The 20649-nt window shown below is 36.8% G+C and overlaps 1 protein-coding gene across 2 annotated transcripts in view; it reads right to left on the minus strand.

Annotated features, from left to right (window-relative positions):
• Positions 1 to 5873: 5873 nt before the first annotated feature.
• Positions 5874 to 20649, minus strand: part of grin1b (glutamate receptor, ionotropic, N-methyl D-aspartate 1b) — a 68979-nt gene continuing 54203 nt past the window's right edge. For both annotated transcript variants that reach the window (XM_059336235.1, XM_059336233.1), the window contains one exon: positions 5874 to 5993. In XM_059336235.1, the coding sequence (XP_059192218.1) occupies positions 5928 to 5993 (66 nt within the window). In that variant the 3' untranslated portion in view covers positions 5874 to 5927. The remainder of the gene's footprint in view (positions 5994 to 20649) is intronic.

Below are 20649 nucleotides of genomic sequence, written 5' to 3' on the forward strand. Positions count from 1 at the left end.
TCTTCTGTACATCAGCAGGAAAAAAAATCCTCCAACAGGAAGTTACATCAGTGCTTTACAACCTAAACGAATAAAAGCTTATAAAATAAACAAATAAAAAAAACAAAGAGACTTGATGACATTATGTCACGTTATGAGTTCATAATATAAACATCGAGGTGAGCTGCACGAACACGGAACAAATAATTAAATATTTATTAAATACAAATAATTTTATTAATTAAACAATTTAATATGGTATCATTTGTTTAATCATGATTCAAATATTTTAATACTTTTTAAATGTAAGAAAATATTAACGTGTGTATATCAAATAACAAATCGTGAGTCAGTGATTTAAATCAGGTAAATATTATGGGATTTTTTTGCCTTTAAAGCATTAAATGTATTAAAACTGGCTCATAATAAGTTACAGCTGGTGCACAGAAGTGATAATGTTGCTCTTTCCCCCAAATAATCATTAATAAAAATGTGTTTTCTGTCACATTATTTGTTTCCTGAACAACATATTCAGGTTCATCATTAATACATGGAATAAAATTAATAATAATAATAATGTATAACAAGTTAAAATAAACTGAATAAAGCTTAATGAGCAGAAAACAATCTGCAGCTTCATGTAAAAAAATAAAATAAACACTTACAAATAAAACCTGCAATAAAACCAGTGAGAGTCTGAATAATAATAATAATAAATAATAATAATCATCATAATATATAACTTGAGGCTGTCAGGTGTCCGGCAGGTGCAGCTCACCTGTAACATCGTATATAAACATGTGAAACGAGTCGAAATTCACCGAGAACAAAATGAAGTTTTGTCTTCAGAAATTTAATCAGTTTAAATAATAATTAATATTTAAACCTGTGAGGTAAAAATAACAGCTGCTTTCACAGTAAAATCAATATTTGCTTTTTAACCATGACCTCAGGAAACCTGCAGTGATTTCAGCTCACAGAGTCACTTCAGTTCACTCAGAAATAAATAAAGAAACAGAATCAGCTGCAACACAAACGCTCCAATAAACTGAGAAATAAATAAAAACTCCCCAGAGACGTGAAAAACAGACGATCTCTGGAGAGTTTCTACAGCTGCACAATCAGTTTGCACAATCAGTCTGCTGTTCACTGAAACCTTCACAATAAAACAATCAAATAAAACACAATATCATTGCATTTCAAAATAAAAGTTAAGTAAACTCAGGTTTTTATGACTGTCCTGCTGTAATTATTGTAAATTATTATTATTATTATTATTATTATTATTATATTATTATAAATGTTGTTTTGTTTTATTCACTGAAACTTAATGTTAAACTGAAACCTAACTAGCATTGCATTTCAAAATGAAAGTCCTCAGATTTTTGGTTAATTTCATGTCTGCTTTCTTAGTACTACTTACTTTTTAAATAGTTTTTTAATAAGTTTTAGTCTATTATTTTTTTAAGGAAGAAAATAATCACCAAAGACATTATTTAAAAATATTTAAGTTTTATTGGCGGGAAACTGTGGCTAGCAGCAGAATTAGCATTAGCATTAGTTTGACTGTAGTCTAGTGATCTCTTATTGCTGTAGTTTAGAAACAGGAAACAGTTAGCTACAGCTAGCCATATGAGCTACATTAGCATTAACATTAGCATTAGCCGTGTTGGTCTCATAAATGTTTGCATATTTCAGTGACAGTAAATAGAATAAAAATGATAAATGTCCATATCTGATAAAACTTTCAGTAAAAGTTTAATTAGACAGATTTTGGTGGTTTATGGGCGTTTGTTTTAACCGTTAGTTAGCGGTTACCTTTATTAGCACAGACTTTGACGTTAGCTAGCATGTTACTGCTGTTAGCTCTTTACTGCTCGAATACTGATGTTATTTTGTATTTAATTAAACTTTAGTTGAACCAAAGTGCTAACTAAGTTAACATTAGCGTTATCCTCTGATGGTTCAGTGTTCTTCATGCTAAGCTTATATTACCATGGCTTATACTGTCAAACAACAAAGTAATTAAACATTTAGCTTTTGGAGAATCTGACTAATTTATGAGGTAACAGTGTCAACGTTTAGCTAAAACACTGTTTGTTACTTATTATGCAGTTAAACAGACGCTTATAATGACAAAAAAATCTTAAAACCTTAAAAGTTTTGATTTATAACAACAGAAGTTTATTTTAGTCATAGTGAAATAAATTATACAAACAACATATCGAATCAGAGTCAGTTTCGCTTTTAGCAACAACATTAAAGTGTTTATAAATCATTAATAATATAATAATATTAATAGTAACCTGCTACATTAGAGGAGTTGGTCTGTTATTTATAACAGTTTTATATATTAGCTTGTTATCGTCATCTGCTCCACAGGATTAGCATTAGCCGCATTGGTCTCATAAATGTTCGCATATTTTAGTGACAGTAAATATAAAATACGTAATAAATGTCCATATCTGGTTAAATTTTCATTAAAAATCTAATCAGACAGATTCTGGACATTTGTTTTAACCATTAGCGATTAGCTTTATTAACATTAGCTAGCATGTTATTGCTGTTAGCTCTTTACTGCTGTACGTTATTTAGTATTTAATTAAACTTAAGTTGAGCCAAAGTGCTAACTAACCTGGTGTTATTTTGCTTCTTTAATTATTTTTATTGATTTTTACATTCATTTAATTATTTTGTGATTAGTGATACTTTTTTAATGAATTTTAGCATATATTTGTGATTTTCAGGTTTTCTTTCTGTGATTGATCTGAGTGTTCTGCATTGTGGGAGAATAACTCACATTAAAAACCAGTTTGAGTTTGTATTTCTTCAAGAAATAAGTTGGTCAGTTAATTAACTTAGCATTATTCTGATGGTTCAGTTTTCTTCTTGGTGAGCTAATATTAGCATGGCTAACACTATCAAACTAGAAAGAAATTAAACATTTAGCTTTTGGATTTGTTTTGGAAAATCTGACTAATTTATAAGGTAACAGTGTCAACATTTAGCTAAAAAAACTGTTACTTATAATGTAATTAAACAGACGCTTGTTATTTATAAGAACAGAGGAAGTTTATTTATAAATCATATAAACAACATATTGAATCTCTGTCACTGTCACTAAAATATGCAAACATTTATGAGACCAACACGGCTAATGCTAATGCTAATGTAGCTCATATGGCTAGCTGTAGCTAACTGGTTCCTGTTTGTAAATTACAGCAATATGAGATCACTAATCTACAGTTAAACTAATGCTAATGCTAATACTACTGCTAAGGGGATAGCCACAGTATCCCACCAATACATTTCCCGCCATTTCTCTCTTACATTAGAGGAGTTGGTCTGTTACTGTAACAGTTTTATATATTAGCTTGTTAGCCTCATCTGGTACGCAGGATTAGCATTAGCTTTGTTTGTCTTTTAATCACATTTAACAATTAAACTGTCATTAAGAGATTTGATTAGTACGTTAGCGTTAGCTGCTTCCTAAACATTAGTGTAGATCAGTTTCTTTTAAGTTTTCTTTGTTGTTCACAGATCAGAAACAGCTAGCTTGTTAGCATTAGCTGCTATCTGAACATTAGTGTTGATCAGTTGTTTTAAGTCAGACACATATAGCTTGTTAGCATTAGCTGCTATCTGAGCATCAGTTTTTCAGTCTTTTTATATAAAAACAATCAGATGGAAAACAAACGACTAGCATGTTAGCATATGCCACATTGATCTTCAGCTGGAATTTTTTCCAATAAAAAACAAAATATTTTGGTCATTTATCTAGTAAAAACACAATAATATCACATATTTATTTCATTATTTAGTGTTTTTCTTTCGCTTAAATACTTGAAACGTATTTAATATCAGTATAAAAGTTCTGTTTCTGTGAAAAAGGTCGGTGAGCACCAAAAAAGATTATTATTATTATTATTTTATTGTTGTGTTGTGACACAATTCTTATAATAAAAACAAATCTAAAAATCTGAAAAGTTTAGTTGCTGCAGGAAGACTGTAAATAAATAATAAACAACCATGTGATGATGATGAAGAACATTTGACAAAAACATGAATAATAAACGTGTTTCTGCAGAATATTAAAATAAAAAGTGATTAAACATTAAAATAATAAAAATGTCATGAAGACGTGTTTGTTCTCAGTGAGTTTCTGTCACTTTGTTTCATGCACTCGTGTGTTTTTACACAATAAACTGATTTTCTATCTAAACTTTGAGTCGTGAAACCGTGTCGACTCGGCGGTCGGCAGGTTTCCACAGCGACAGCATCGGCGGAGACACGTGGAGCTGGAGCAGTGACTACATATCCCATCATGCCCTGGGGCGTCAGGGGACGGCAGGCCGGGCCTCTGGTTCAGGGAGTACTTTTTTAACTGTTATTAATACTTTAAGACAAAATAATCATCATAGATCAACATTTAGCTATAATAAAATCAATTAAATGAATTAAAAACAAATTAAATATTCCTGGCAGTGTGAATAAGTTAATTATTCATTAATAATGTGAAGAAAAATATCAAAAATAATAAATGTTTTTCCTAATATTTTTATTTTATTTGCTTTTCTATCAAAATAATGTTTCATGTTACTGTCAAAATAAATGTGTCATTTTAGAAAATAACAATAAAAATATAATAATAACATTTTAAAATAACAACTGAAATAAAGTTAAAAATATTCAGCATAAGTAAATAATAATATCATGAGTTTTTTAAGTGGTAATAAATTCACATTTTATCATTAGAATAAAACATTTTCTATTTTTTAACATCTGGGTTTGTATAAAACGTTTGGTTCTGTGTTGTTTTCATGCAATTTTAACACTTACAGTAAGACAATAAATAAGTTATTTTAAACATAATTTTCAATCCATTTTTCTCTAATTTCAAACATAAATTGTGAACAAAAATTGTCTTTAAATATTAAAGTTAAAATAAATAAATACATTTTCAATGTAGTCGATTGTTTGCGTCACGTTTCTCTATTAAGCATTTATAAGCAGAATAAACATTAATAAACTGTTTATAACACAACAGATACAAGGACGTTTGACGTGTTTCCAGAGCTTTCTGCTGATTCTCATGAACTTCCATCAGCTCAGAGTGAAGAAGAAATATTCAAAGGTTGGTGAAAACAAAAAGTAAGTAAAACAAAGAGTAAATTGTCCTGATATCTGCTTCAATCAGCGCGTTATAAACCATTTATTAATTATATTTCCTCTGATTATAAAACGAGTTGAATCAGTTTCCTGAATCTCTGAGCCGGAGCCATTAGTTCGTTCCCTCGTGGCCGACCGCGACAGAGACTTCGTTACCCACGAGCCTCGGTGGCGAGCGGCCACGGCGGACCGCTGCGGTGGCACGGCGGCTCGGCGGTGCAGGAAGCGTTAAAGAAACTACTTCCTGTCCCAGAGGCTTGGCCCGCCCACCTCACCGTGAGGTTGTCCCCGAGCGACCGACGGGTTCCCCATCGACCAGCAACGCCTGATCAATCGAAGGTTCCCGATCGATCGGCAGGTGTGTGTGTGTGTGTCCAGGAGCTCGAGCTAACGCGGCGGGATCGATGAGTCATCAACGAGTCATCAATGAGTCGATCGATGAGTCGGAGCGACCGGCAGGAAACCGTACAACAGCAAGACATCCACCAAAATAAAACAGCTCTTTCAAAATAAAAGTCTGGTGTGGAGGAGACTGGCGGCTACAAGCGGAGCAAGGCGAGAGTATGTGTGTGTGTGTGTGGTGACAGATGGTATGTGTGTGTGTGTGTGTTCTGGCACAGTTTGATGCCGTCCAAAAGTCCTGATGCCATCGATTCTACCTCCTGTCTCCGAGGACGCTCAGTATGTCTGTCTGTATGTGTGTGTGTGTGTGTGAGAGTGTGTGTGTGTGTGTGTGTGTGTGTGTGTGGCTCAGCAGCAGCAGTGTCGCTCTCTCTCTCTCAGACCACGGTGCTGACAGAGGGATCTGATAGGTTGAGCTGTCCGGTGATGTCAGTCGGGTACGGCTGCAGAGAGAGAGAGAGAAAATAGAGAGAGAGACAGTGAGAGAGAGAGGAAATACACACATTAATGCATCACACACACACCTGTTATTGTTATTCACACACACAGAGAAGATGACCTTTGAGCCAAGATGGCTGACTCTGATTTCACAATTTCACTGAAAATATTTCTAAATTAAAACTAAATTATCATTATTTTCCTATATATAAAATTATAATTATATTTATTATTATTATTTCTTTGTTTCTTGTTTTTTTCATGAAGCCATACATTCATATTTATTATTGTAATATTTCTGTCTGGTCTGGACCTTGGCACCATTGAAAATGAATTTTCTCCCTCCAATGTGTTTTCCAACATTTTGTATGAATAAAATAAATAAATTCTAATTTGCAGGATTCCCAGGGTCATGGAAAACCTGAGAAATATAACAGAATTACAACCCTGGTCCAATTAACAACAGTTTGGGCTGTGAAAAATGTAAATAAAAACAGAATGCATCAAATTCTGAAGTTTATATTTTCAAAACACTGAAGTTCATCAGTTTGAACATTAAATATTTTTGTCTTTGTGCAGTTCTTAAATAGGCCTATGTGTCACAAAGGATTTTCCGGAGTCTAGGTTTTAGTTTAATACTTTTACGTTTTGGAAAAGTGAATTTTGTTGCGTGTTTAATCATTACAGTGATCCGTGAATATTCAGTTCTATAAGTTAGAAAGTTTTGCTGACAGAACTGATCTATTCCAAAAAGAGTCGCATGGTTTTATAATAAAACAGAACTAACCCAGAAACAATTTTTAATTAAAATATTCCATTGACCTGTAAAGCCAAAATATTGAACCTGTGATGACCAAAAACTGTCTGAACTGACGTCTTTTTGTTGTGTTCAACAAACTGGAGAAACCAGAAGACAAATCCTGTTTATTATCACAGACTTCAGTGTTCTTCACACCGTTTACTGCTGTCACAATGCATGTTGGCCAATCGGATCACCGATGTAAAGGGTCCCAGTGATCAGATCACTCAGAGGGTTTTTCCACCAGAGCCGGAGCCCAGCCGGTTCTAATGTAGTTCTCAGTTGGTTCATCTTGTGAAGCAGCTCTGAACCTGTCTGCTTTTCCACAGAGAGTCTCGTCATCACTTCACTGCTATTACTGTAGCGTAACTGTATCCCAAATCGGACATCATACGGCTAAGATTCTATCAAAATGTCACATTAACTACCAATATAAATGACCATGTTATGCTTCCAATGAATTAAATGTTTTGAAAATAAATTCTAACTTCTTATCTTTCGAACCGTATATTGTTTTAACTGTGTATGTTAGCCTCGGGTTTAACAGAGTCGGCTAAAGGACACCAATGTTGGTGAATAAACTAACCCGGTGGAAATCAGGCTTGAGCGTTCTTACTGCTTTCTCTCATCAGAGTTACTTTCATATAATAATTAGACATGTAAATCTCCATGTACATGAATTAAATTTCACATGTAGATTGTTAAATATGTATAAATCAATTATACCTACATTGGTGGTGGTGATCTTATTCGAAATGACTGTGAAAACATCGGAAAGTGCGGCATTGCAGATGTGTCCGATTTGGGATACAGTCTCTATAAGCTAACACTGGCCCGATAGTCCGCTAGCACTAGCCTGCTAGCGTAAGCCCGTATCACTCACATTGCAGTTAAACAAATCAAAAAAATGATACACATTTTAGTTGGTCTCTCTCAAAGGCACTGAGTTGGTCTTGGTCTTGCTAGCATTGGCCGCTAATGTTAGCACACTATCAATCGGCCGATAACGTTAGCACGCTATCGATCGGCCGATAACGTTAGCACGCTATCGATCGGCCGATAACGTTAGCATGCTATCGATCGGCCGATAGGCCGACTGTTCCCAATTGGGCACCGGCTCTGGTGGAAAAACCCAGCCTGGTCGAGGACACATTTGACCACCTGTTTTGTGTAAACGCCGTGAAGACCTTCACGCAGCAGGAACATGACGGATGAACGACAGTGAAGCATCAGAACTCATCAACAATCGTTCAATAAAAGGTTCCAACAGATCAATGTTCAGAAGAAAAGAAAATATATAATTATTCCACATGATTCTGCTGCTTTATAATCCTGATCACCGTCAGCTTCACTACAGTCTGAAGCAGTGGCGGCTGGCCAACAGAGGGCCCTAAACCACAACAATAACATTTAAAATAAAAAAATATAATTAGAATTATAATAAATTATTGATATATTAAATAGTTGTGTTTTTAGATAATGGAATACATCAATTATTATGTGCAAAATGTAGAAAATCAACAGCGCAGCACTATGCTTTCCCTTGTCTGCATGTCTCAGCAGCTCTGGGGCTGCTTTCTCTATTGCCCTGAGGCGGAGGGTCTATGTAGCAGGTAAACCAATCGCTAATTTAAGGTATGAATGTTTGACATACAATTTAGCCAATCAGCATCCTCAAATCTACTCCAAAAAGGGCTTTATCGCCCCAAGCCAGCCACGACTGAAGTCAGGGTCGCTATGTACAGCGCCATTTTACATGACAATGGCATTAGTAATAGTATCCGTCCAAGACCCATCCCTCACTAATTCGGTGAAATCACTCCTTGTGAAAGAGCTGGGCCCAGATCAACCTGACGTTGATATCAGACAGCAAGCTAGCGAAAAAGGGAACCCGTACATGCGAGGCTTCTCTCGTAGCTGGGACACCCTATGGGTACACCAGAAAGGCCTGGGCATGCTAATCGTTTTTTTTTTGCTTTCCGTGCTTGCTTTTTAAAACAACGGGGACAGATCCAGCATGGACAGTTACCGGAGTGAAGGATATGAAACACCTGTCTGAGAAAGTAAGGAAACATGAGAACACCAGGGCACATAGTGATAATTCTGTCAAGCTAGCCATATTCGGAAATGTGAACATCGCTATGCAGCTGGACAGAAGACACAGGATCGCGGTGAGAAAGCATATTGAGGGGGTGGATAAAAACCGGCACAAAATAATTGATCGTGTGAAGTTTTGTGGGGCTTTTGAGTTGGCCTTGCGTGGGTATAAGGAGACTGGTGGATTTTGTTGCCTCCTTAGACAGTGTCCTAGAGAAGCACCTGAAGACAGCTACCGTTTTCAAAGGCATGTCAAAGACCATACAAAACAAGCTGTTGGATTGCATGATGTCAGTGCTAAAAGATTACATTCTGGAGGAAGTGAAGAACGCTGATTTTAAAGCCATTCAAGAGACGACCGAACTTTCCACCCACTGCTAGCTGGTGCTTGTGCTATGCTACATCGACACCAAAAGTAACATTCAAGAGCGTTTTTTCAAGTTCATATTGTCTTTAATAGTATATAGTTAGCTAATGTTACTGTATATGTAAGGTTTGAGTTCAACCACACAATATACATTTCTATATTATACATCCTTTATACAGTGTAAGAGTTCATATAAACATTTATCAATCTATATGATTTGATGTTATTGTATATTTTCCACTTTCTACACACGTTTCATGTGTTCAGCAGCGCAGCTGATCACCTCAGTCACAATGGGGCACTGGTGTAAAAGTCAGCCTTTCCAACATGTTATTGTCTGTTTTAATATGTCAATTGTTTACAAGTTCTGCTTTACATGTAAAGCTTGTGATTGTGCAGTGTTTGTTTTTGTATAAGAATACCTCAAATTTTTTATATTGGCATTAAATAATTAGTTATTATTTCACAGAGCACTGTTATCCTGCAGTTTGTGTTCAACTGTATGCATGGGATGGTTTCTGAAACTGACTGAATATGGCACAGCCCCACCTAGAATATTTTTCACCAGCCGCCACTGGTCTGAAGTTTAAACTGTTTTGCTCTTTGTATTTGTGTTGTCAAAGTTCAGAAAAATAAAGTATTTCTCTTCTCAGTCTGTGTGAAAGTCTCAGGACAAAAACAGTTTGAAAAATGTATAATGTTCAATAAGTGAAATGGAGCTCTCCGCTGAACTTTTTCTTCTGCTTCCTGCAGTTTGTTGAACTTCATTAATATTTGGTTTGTTTGTTATTTTCTACATCACACTGTTTGTTGTGCTTGTTGTTGTTTCGTCCCTTGTTAGTGCCCAGCAACAGCAGCATCATAATCATGAAATATTCATTTTAAAAATCAGAAACTAAATCTGTAAAACAAGTCGTATTTCACCTGGAAGTTACAAAAATTAAACATTTCTGTTCGTTTATGGAGGATCTTTTAGTTAAATTAAATAATCTTATTTATCAGTTTATTAATTTAGTTTTAGTCTCAGTGCCGTTTGAAGCTAAAAAAGTTTAATCTGATACAAAATATTATTGATTTATTGATCAATCTTTTAAGCAGAAAATCTGATCTCTCAGTATGTTTTTTTACCATAAAGCTGTTATCATCAACATTTCATAGATTCAATAATTGGTTTTATTGTCTTTCTTGGTGCCGAAGCTGAACAGGAAGCTGAACAGGAAGTGAGCCTTTCAGAGTAAAGGTCAGTCGTGCTTGCAGAGGAGGACAGAGGCAGTGTGTGTGTAGCAGCAGGACACCATTCAAATCCACTGAGAGAAAAACACTCATAGAGAAATAAAGAGATGAGCACAGAGAGGAATGAGTCAACCCCCCAACCCCAACCAAACGTCTTCGAGTCCAGAGACAGCGTGTCCTCCTGCTGTGGACTCAGAGACACACAGAGGATTTGGCACATTTCATTAAGACGATGTAGAGAGTCAAACATTATTTATCCTGCTGAGTTCGTCTCCAAACGGCTGAAAAGAAGACGTGAAGTGGATGGACGATCTGAGACACAGAGACGCATTGACAGCAGGGCTGAAAAAAAGAGTCGGTTATCAGCCTGCAGTGTCTCACACGGTCCTCACTCTGAACTGAAAACGAGACGAGTTAGAGGACAGAAAACAGTCTCTGCCGGCTGTCCGATCCGACCTGTGAGGACGTGGAGAGTCAAGACAAGAAAACGTCTCTGAGGAAGTCTGTGGGACGTTTCATCAACGCTGATGAAAAGGTGAAATGAAGGGACAGAGAGACGACAGGACAGGAAGGAGCGAGAAGACACTGAGGACAGACAGGACAGAGACAATCAAACAGACAGACAGACAGACAGACAGACAGACAGGACAGAGACAGACAGGATGGACAGGACAGACAGACAGACAGACAGACAGGACAGGACAGAGACAGGATAGAGACAGGCAGGACAGAGACAGACAGAGACAGACAGACAGGACAGAGACAGACAGGACACAAACAGAGAGAAGAGACCACACAGTCTGACCCTCTTCACTTCTCCTTTGCAAGAGGACGACTCGAAAAATAAAAACCATGAACCCTGACCTGTCTGTCTGTCTGTCTGTCTGTCTGTCTCTGGAGGTAAGAAGATAAAAAGCTGCCTGACAGACAGACGGCGGTCAGCAGGAGATGGAGGAGCAGGAGGAGGAGGAGGAGAATCAAAAAGATGATGAAATGAAAGAAACGAGACAAAAACAGAACTGAGAGGGAAAGAAAAAGGAGACGAACATTTTTTAAAAATGACGAGTAGACACAAATATGAAATCAAAGGAATGAGAGGAGGAGGAACAGGAGCAGGAGCAGGAGGAGCATGAGGAGCAGGTGTAGGAGGAGGACGTGGAAGATGAGAGGAGTAGGAGGAGCAGGAGTAGGAGGAGCAGGAGGAGAAGAAGGAGGAGGAGCAGGAGCAGGAGGAGGAGAAGGAAGAGGAAAAGCAGGAGAAGGAGGAGGAGGTGAAGGAAGAGGAGGAGCAGCAGGAAGAGGAGGATGAGAGGAGGAGGAGGAGGAGCAGGAGGAAGAGGATTAGAGGAGGAGCAGGAGGAGGAGGAGGAGAGCAGGAGGAGCAGGAGGAGGCGAAGGAAGAGGAGGATGAGAGGAGGAGGAGGAGGAGCAGGAGGAAGAGGATTAGAGGAGGAGGAGCAAGAGCAGGAGGTAGAGGAGGAGGAGCAGGAGGAAGAAGAGGAGGAAAAGGAGGAGCAGAGGGAGGAGCAGAAGAAGGAGGAGAAGCAGGAGGAGGAAGAGGAGGAAAAGCAGGAGCAGAAGGAGGAGGAGAAGCAGGAGGTGGAAGAGGAGGTGGAGAGCGAGCAGGAGGAGGAGCAGGAGCAAGAGGAGCAGGAGGAGGAAGAGGAGGAGGAGGAGCAGGAGTACAGGAGGAGGTGTCTTCATCTCCTTACCGTGGCGTCCCCGGAGGCCCTACGGCGTTTGAGGTCGGAGGTCGCTGTGATGGACCTAAAGGGCTCTGCTCTACCACTTTTCCTATCCTAAAATAAACAATACGAGGTGCACACACACATTAACACACACACATCGCTGCCATACACACACCTCCACATGGGGGTGCTGTTACACAGTATCATGGACTACTGTCATATAGTATAATACTTTATAATGTGCTGTTGTCATTTTTTACATAGTATAATGTGTTGTCATATCTTAAAACGTGTTGTTTATATAGTATAATGTGTTGTCATATCTTATAACGTGTTGTTATATAGTATAATGTGTTGTTATATAGCATAATGTGTTGTTTATATAGTATAATGTGTTGTTATATAGTATAATGTGTTGTTTATATAGTATAACGTGTTGTTATATAGTAAAACGTGTTGTTATATAGTATAATGTGTTGTTATATAGTATAATGTGTTGTTTATATAGTATAATGTGTTGTTATATAGCATAATGTGTTGTTTATATAGTATAATGTGTTGTTATATAGTATAATGTGTTGTTTATATAGTATAACGTGTTGTTATATAGTAAAACGTGTTGTTATATAGTATAATGTGTTGTTATATAGTATAATGTGTTGTTTATATAGTATAATGTGTTGTTATATAGTATAATGTGTTGTTATATAGTATAATGTGTTGTTTATATAGTATAATGTGTTGTTATATAGTATAATGTGTTGTTATATAGTATAATGTGTTGTTTATATAGTATAATGTGTTGTTATATAGTATAATGTGTTGCTATATCTTATAACGTGTTGTTATATAGTATAATGTGTTGTCATATCGTATAATGTCTTGTTATATTGCATAATGTCTTGTTATATAGTATAATGTGTTGTTATATAGTATAATGTGTTGTTATATCGTATAATGTGTTGTTATATAGTATAATGTCTTGTTATATAGTATAATGTCTTGTTATATAGTATAATGTGTGAATAGTGTATTCTAACGTAGTTTAGTACAACATAGGATAATAATGTACTATAATGCAATTTAGTGTGGTATAATAATGTATAATGCATAATAATGTATAATTTAATGTAGTATTTTGTAATATAGTATATTTAGAAGCATAATGTGTGTTATCATAGTTAACAAAGACTTAATATAGTATTGTATGACTAACTACAGTATGTAGTTAAACTCTTTATGTCATGTGTGACATCATTTTAAGTTATGTATTTCAGTACAGCATAGTTTACAGTGTGTATTGCAGTGTATTATAAAGTAATAATGTACAGTTGAACATAATATGGTATTTCATATAACATAATATTATGTAATATAACAGTTTTGTTACACATATTGCATGTGTGTGTGTGTACAGTTACTCTGTATAGTAACAAGTAGGGTAATAACAATATAATATAATATAATATAATATAATATAATATAATATAATATAATATAATATAATATAGTGTGGTAGAATAATAACAGTATAGTATAATATAATATAGTGTATAGGGCCAGGACTTTAACGCGTTAATCAAGATTAATTAATTACACAAAAATGAACGCGTTTTAAAATTGACGCATTTTATTTGCACTTATTTTTGCACCGCTGAACGTTTCTCACTGGATGTTACCTGAATTTATGAAATGTAATATATTTCTAAATATGCTATTGCTACACTTAATGGCAAAAATTGCATTGGTCTGTTGGACTTGAACAAAAATAAACAATATTTTTGTTGCTTAAGTGTATGCATTCAGTCATTATTCAATGGTATACTAAAATTCCATGTGAAAAAAATTACTTCTCACTGTTCTCAGGTCAAATATTTATATGCGATTAAAATGCGATTAATTTCAAAGCCTCTAATTAATTAGAATTTTTTTTTAATTGAGTCCCTGATAGTGTAGTACAGTATAGTAAGTTCATTGTTTAGCCTAACAATATAACATAGTGTATATTATAGGTGTAATATTAAAGTATTATTATTTATTACTTATTATGGGCTGTTGAATACTGATTCCGATTGGTCGATGACAGCATTCTGTTATTTCTCAGCAGAATAACTGTCAGCCAGCAAGTCGTTATTATAAATTTAACTCTGACACAGTGGCACAGGGTTTATATTATAATAACGACCTGCTGTACGTTATCTCTATACAGTGGTGCAGTATAGTGTGATATAATAATAGTGTAACACGTGTGTGTTTGTGTGTGTGTGTGTGTGTGTGTGTGTGTGTGTGTGTTGTTAAAATAACTTGAACAGACTGTTGGTTTTATAACTCGGTAAGTGTGCTTCAGTGAACACATGTACAGGTGTGTGTGTGTGTGTGTGTGTGTGTGTGTGTGAGTGTGGTTTAGATGAAATGAAGTTTCAGTAAAAAGAGTGTCACTCTGTTTTACTGCCTACAGCCACAAACACACACAACACAACGGGAAGTAGCTCAGTATAAGGGGGGGTGGGGGTGTCATTATAACAACACACTATGTGCTGCTATAACGTGTGTGTGTGTGTGTGTGTGTTGGACAGGAAACACAGGGTTGGGGGGGTGGGGGGGGGGGTGGCAACACATGGATGATGATGTTTCACCACATCATTTCACATCATAAACAGACAACATCAGCTTGACCTTTGACCTGTCACTCACAGGGCTGGGTATCAAACCTCAAATACTATTATTATTATTATTATTATTATTATTATTGTTATTATTAATAAGTATAAGTCTGGTATTATTGTATATTTTACTCACGGTCATTAAATCCCATGAAATGATCAGAAACCAGGAGAGTGTTATGATTCCACTGAAGCGTCCTGATTGGCTTCAGTCTCAAATTACTGATAATAAAACATTTCTTAGCTCAGAGCTCATTGGTTCTTATGGAGAAAACCAGACGACTCAGCAGATTCTCATGTGATGCAGTGTAGCCAACTCCTCAGTAAGGACAGTAGCTATTGGCTGTCCTAAAAGTGAAAAAAATGAAATGATTTAAACAGAATACTAGCCGAGGCTATTAAATGTTGTTGTTCTCTACTATTTACCTCTATCCGGCTCTGACACCGGAGTGTCAGCGTCTCCTTCACCACCTATTTATACAGTCTATGTTCACCACCAGTGGTGCCCGAATAGAAACATTTCCAATCAGCGCTGACACACGCTCCTCTGTGGGACATAATTCTTACTAATTGTTAAGCGGTGAATAATATCTCTCCATCATAATAATAACAATATTTGGATATTATATGAGCTATTAGGCTTGATATATCACAATCTATAATTTAATTATTCCAACCTCGCCAGGGGTGGTTCCACATGGCTACTTAACATTCACGTTCGATGGTTCCACATGGCCACTTAATATTCACGTTGGGTGGTTCCACATGGCTACTTAATATTCACGTTGGGTGGTTCCACATGGCTACTTAATATTCACGTTGGGTGGTTCCACATGGCCACTTAATATTCACGTTGGGTGGTTCCACATGGCTACTTAATATTCACGCTAAATGGTTCCACATGGCTACTTAATATTGACTATAGATGGTCCCACATGGCGACTTAATATTGAAGATAGATGGTTCAAAATGGCTACTTAATGTTGACTATGGGTGATTCCACATGGCTACTTAATATTGACTATAGATGGTCCCACATGGCTACTTAATAATCAAGATGGATGGTTCCACATGGCTACTTAATATTGATGATGGTTCCACATGGCTACTTGATATTCATGTGGATGGTTCCACATGGCTACTTAATATTCATGTTGATGGTTCCACATGGCTAATGTGTATATGATGCATCTGGATGCAAGAATGAGATAAACGCTGCCTACTGCATGTCTGTGCACGTAAAATTAAGCACAGAGCTGGGAACTGGCTGTGAGCTACATACAGCTTAGTGAAGTTTAATTGCACTTATTGGCTATTTGTAACATTACATGTCATGTCAGCTGTGTGTGTGTGTGTGTGTGTGTGTGTGTGTGTGTCTGTGAGACTGCCAACATGTCTTGTGACAGGAGCTGATGTTGACTGTGTTGCTCTTCGTCCTGGATCTTGCTGGAATGTTATTATATATCTCGTCTGGCCTGGGAATGAGCTCAAGAAGCTTTTTTACAATTATTATGATACAGAAGATGTTTCACTGGTGGTTTGAGGCTTCATGTGGGATTTGATGATGAGAAGAAAAATATAGAATAACACATTACTGCTACACATTAATCTTGCAGTTATTCTGTGTGAACTGTGTGATAAACCCAGCCCTGGTTTGGATTCCTGAAACACATTCAGTTTGAAATGGAAAAGAAAATCAATAAAACACATCGATCATGAATTAAGAACAGAGTTTCATCCTGACAGTCAGCTGGTGAACTCTGTCTGTTCCCACACAGCTCAATGTTTCTACGTTCATCACATAAAATCAGACGAGCTGGAAGACTTTGATCAGAGCAGCAGTTAATATCACACCATCATGGAAAATAAAAAACACCATGAACGACCTGTTCTTCACTGTCGCCTCAAACCATCATCAGTATACCTGACATACCACCTTAACTCTTTAAATACCACCCTAATACTCCAAAAATACCACCTTAACCCTTCAATACCACCTTAACTCTTTAAATACCACCATAATACTCCAAAAATACCACCTTAACCCTTCAACTATTGCCTTGCATGCAAAATACCACCTTAACCCTGCAGAATATAACGTATCTGTTGATCCCTGTGAACATCTGGAGTGAAAGTGTTTGTAAATGAGCGTTTCCTGTCCTGAGCTGCTGTCTTATAATCCGCATCGCCTTAAGACTCTGTCGGCTGTTTGAAGTGCTAATCATCCTCCGCTAGCTGCTAGCCTTTAGCGGCTAGTGTTTGAAGTGCTAATCCTGCAGAGACGTGATGATTATTAATGTGAGTCCAGCTGCTGACGAGGTGCAAGACATCTGGAGCTGAGAGCAGCTCTGTCCTTCTGCAGACTCCTCTGATATATATACAATAACTCATATTATTATTATTATTATTATTATTATTAATAATAATAATAATAATAATAATATGATCTGTGCGAATGTAACATCTTCACAGACTCAGTTTCTGTTTCTTTCTTCTCTGTGCTGCAGCAGATATTTGATGTTTCCTTTAGATCAATAAAAAGATATTTTTAAGTTTCACCTTATGAGCTACAAATCACAGAGATTCAAACTTTTGACTTAAATTTTTCTTTATATATATATATATATATATATATATATATTACTAAATATAGATATGTTATGTGAGGTGCGTGTGATGTGAAGCTGAACCTGACGTGATGAGTTGTGAGCTGTGAAGCTGCTGCAGACTCTTTAACGACGCTGATGCTGAAGGACGCACAAGGTCCTCTGTATGTAGACTGAGACGTCCTGCAGCTGCACAATATCACATGAAATATAACAGCACACTGTCGTATTATCACGTTTATATGAAGCCGTGAATGCAGAGCGGCAGCTGTCACACTGATTTAAACCCTGACAGAAATATCTACACAATGTATCAAATTTATCATTGAGAGTTGCTGATTTCTGTCGTTTTTCTGTCTCTTCATCAGTGAATTGTCTCAGTTTTACACATTAACTGATGTATAAATGTGTTCAGTCGTGTGATGATGAACACTGAGCAGCTGCACTGCAGATCAGAAGCTTTTATAGCAGGAAAACGTCCTGAAATCACGTACAAGGACATTTAGATGACTGCAGTGTCTCTGGTGGTGATGGAACTATAACAGTACAGAGCATCACAACCCGAGAGCAACAACAACAGCAACAACAGTCTAAAACGTAAATATGAGTCATATTGTGCTGCCTGTACTGTTGTTTTGAAGGGAGACCAGTCTCTAAAAGTCTCAGTATAATCAGTCTCAGTAAAAGTCTGATCTATCTGATTAAACCTGTTCATCTCTTTGATAACTTGTTATTCAGTGAGTTTCATGGACTTCCTCTGAAGAACGACAGAGAGCTGCAGACAAACAGCAGCAGACAAACAGCACTCGTGTTTTCACAAGACGCCCTTACCCCTTTTCTATGTTAGCATGCTAGCGATCGCCCGCTTATGGTAGCACACTAGCTCGCCCGTATCAATCACGTTGCAGTTAAACAAATAAAATAAATAAATGATGCACGTTTTAGTTGGTCTCTCTCAATGGCACAGAGTCGGTCTTGGTCTTGCTAGAGGGCTAACGTTCGCACGATATTGATCGGCGGCTAATGTTAGCACGATATCAATCAGCGGCTATCGTTAGCACGATATCGATAGGCGACTAATGTTAGCACAATATCGATCGGCGGCTAACGTTAGCACGATATCGATTGGTGGCTAATGTTAGCACGATATCGATCGGTGGCTAATGTTAGCACGATATCGATCGGTGGCTAATGTTAGCACGATATCGATCGGTGGCTAATGTTAGCACGATATCGATCGGCAGCTAATGTTAGCATGGTGTCGATCAGCAGCTAACGTTAGCATGATATTGATCGGCCGCTAACGCTAGCATGATATCGATCAGCCGATAACGTTCACATGCTATTGATTACCCACTAACATTAGCACGCTAGCTCGCCTGTATCAATTACATTGCAGTGAAACAAATCAATTATTGAATGATACGTTTTAGTTGGTCTTGTTGGTCAGGTAGCCCCGCCCCCAGCTCTTGACGTAGCAGTTTGCGGTTCAAGACCAGCAGAGACTTGGTGGTACTCTGGAACCAGTTTTCCCAGCCGGGAGCTATCTCTTTAGTGGTGGAAAACCACTATTTCTGGGTGTTTGGCTGTTTGAGAAGCAGAAAGATGTTTCTCAGAGGTTTGGTGAGTAAAATCTGACCTGAAGCCATATTTTTGGGCCTCATGACTTGACTCACACTACAGTATATTTAAAAACGACTGGACAAAATGACTTACTAAACTTGACTCCCACTCAAGAATTGGTGACTCGACTACAATACTGGTTATATACCATATACTCCTTTGAACTGTCAGGAAGGTTTGACAGGATAAAAAAACATTTGTCTGTTCACTATAGCTCAAAAGTTTGGGGTAACCCAGAATGTCTGTTGTTTTCCATGAAAACAAACATGAACTGAGTTACAGATGACCAACTTTACCTCCAGATCCTCAGCCAGCCTGACGAAGCATCATTTTACTGCTTCTCAAATCAACACAAACAGTTTCAGCTGCTAACATGATGCTCAGGTGTTTTAATGATCAATGAACCTGAATTAACACAATGTGTCACTGGAACACAGGACAATAAATAATAAATATATTTTTTGTTTATACATAAACAATGTCTAGACTGTCTGTCTCATCAATTTAATGTTAGATTAATTTAACACATTGTGTTTTCTCTAAAAAATAACAACATCCCTAAATGAACTTTTGAGCCGTACAAAATATGATACTGAACAGCAGCAGAGTACTCTCTGTAGTACTGTAGTACTGCTAATGTATACTCTTTAGTATTGTGCATACTGTGCAGTACTCTATATTACTGTCTATACTATGTGTACTGTGTATACTCTGTAGTACTGTGTATACTGTGTGTAATGTGTGTACTCTGTAGGACTGTGTATACTCAGTAGTACTGTTTATACTGTGTGTACTCTGTAGTACTGTGTATACTGAGTATACTGTGTATACTCTGTAGTACTGTGTGTACTGTGTATACTCTGTAGTGCTCTGTAGTACTGTGTGTACTATGTATACTGTGTATACTGTGTATTACTCTGTAGTACTGTGTATACTGTGCAGTACTGTGTATACTCTGTAGTACTCTGTAGTACTGTCTATACTCTGTAGTACTCTGTAGTACTGTGTATACTGTGCAGTACTATGTATACTCTGTAGTATTGTATATACTCTAGTACTCTGTAATACTGTGTATACTGTGCAGTACTGTGTATACTCTGTAGTACTCTGTAGTACTGTGTATACTGTGCAGTACTGTGTATTCTCTGTAGTACTCTGTAGTACTGTGTATACTATGTATATTCTGTAGTATCTCTGATGTCGGAGCAGGAAACATCAGAAACACATGAAAGTTTGATGAGAAACAGAAAGACGAGTGTGCGAGTTTGTTTCTTGTGATCAGTTCGACTCTTCTGTCACATTAATATTAACGAGTCATATGTAAAGTTTATATTATACATGTGAGTCACTGCAGAGCTCCAGTCATCATTAAATCATGTTCAGTTTGAATATTCTCACAGTAAATACAGAAGAAATGTTTCCATGTTGGAGGTTTTAGTCTGGTTTTATTTTCTCTTGTTGAATATTTGTAAAAGACAAAATCAAAGCTCATTTTAATTTAATTGCTATTTTATGAAATTATTTAATTTCAATTTGACTGAATAGAGCCTTTATTCTGCCTGTTACCATGAAAGATAAACAGAAA

This window comes from Centropristis striata, chromosome 7 (genome assembly GCF_030273125.1).
Source record: "Centropristis striata isolate RG_2023a ecotype Rhode Island chromosome 7, C.striata_1.0, whole genome shotgun sequence".
Classification (NCBI taxonomy): domain Eukaryota; kingdom Metazoa; phylum Chordata; class Actinopteri; order Perciformes; family Serranidae; genus Centropristis; species Centropristis striata.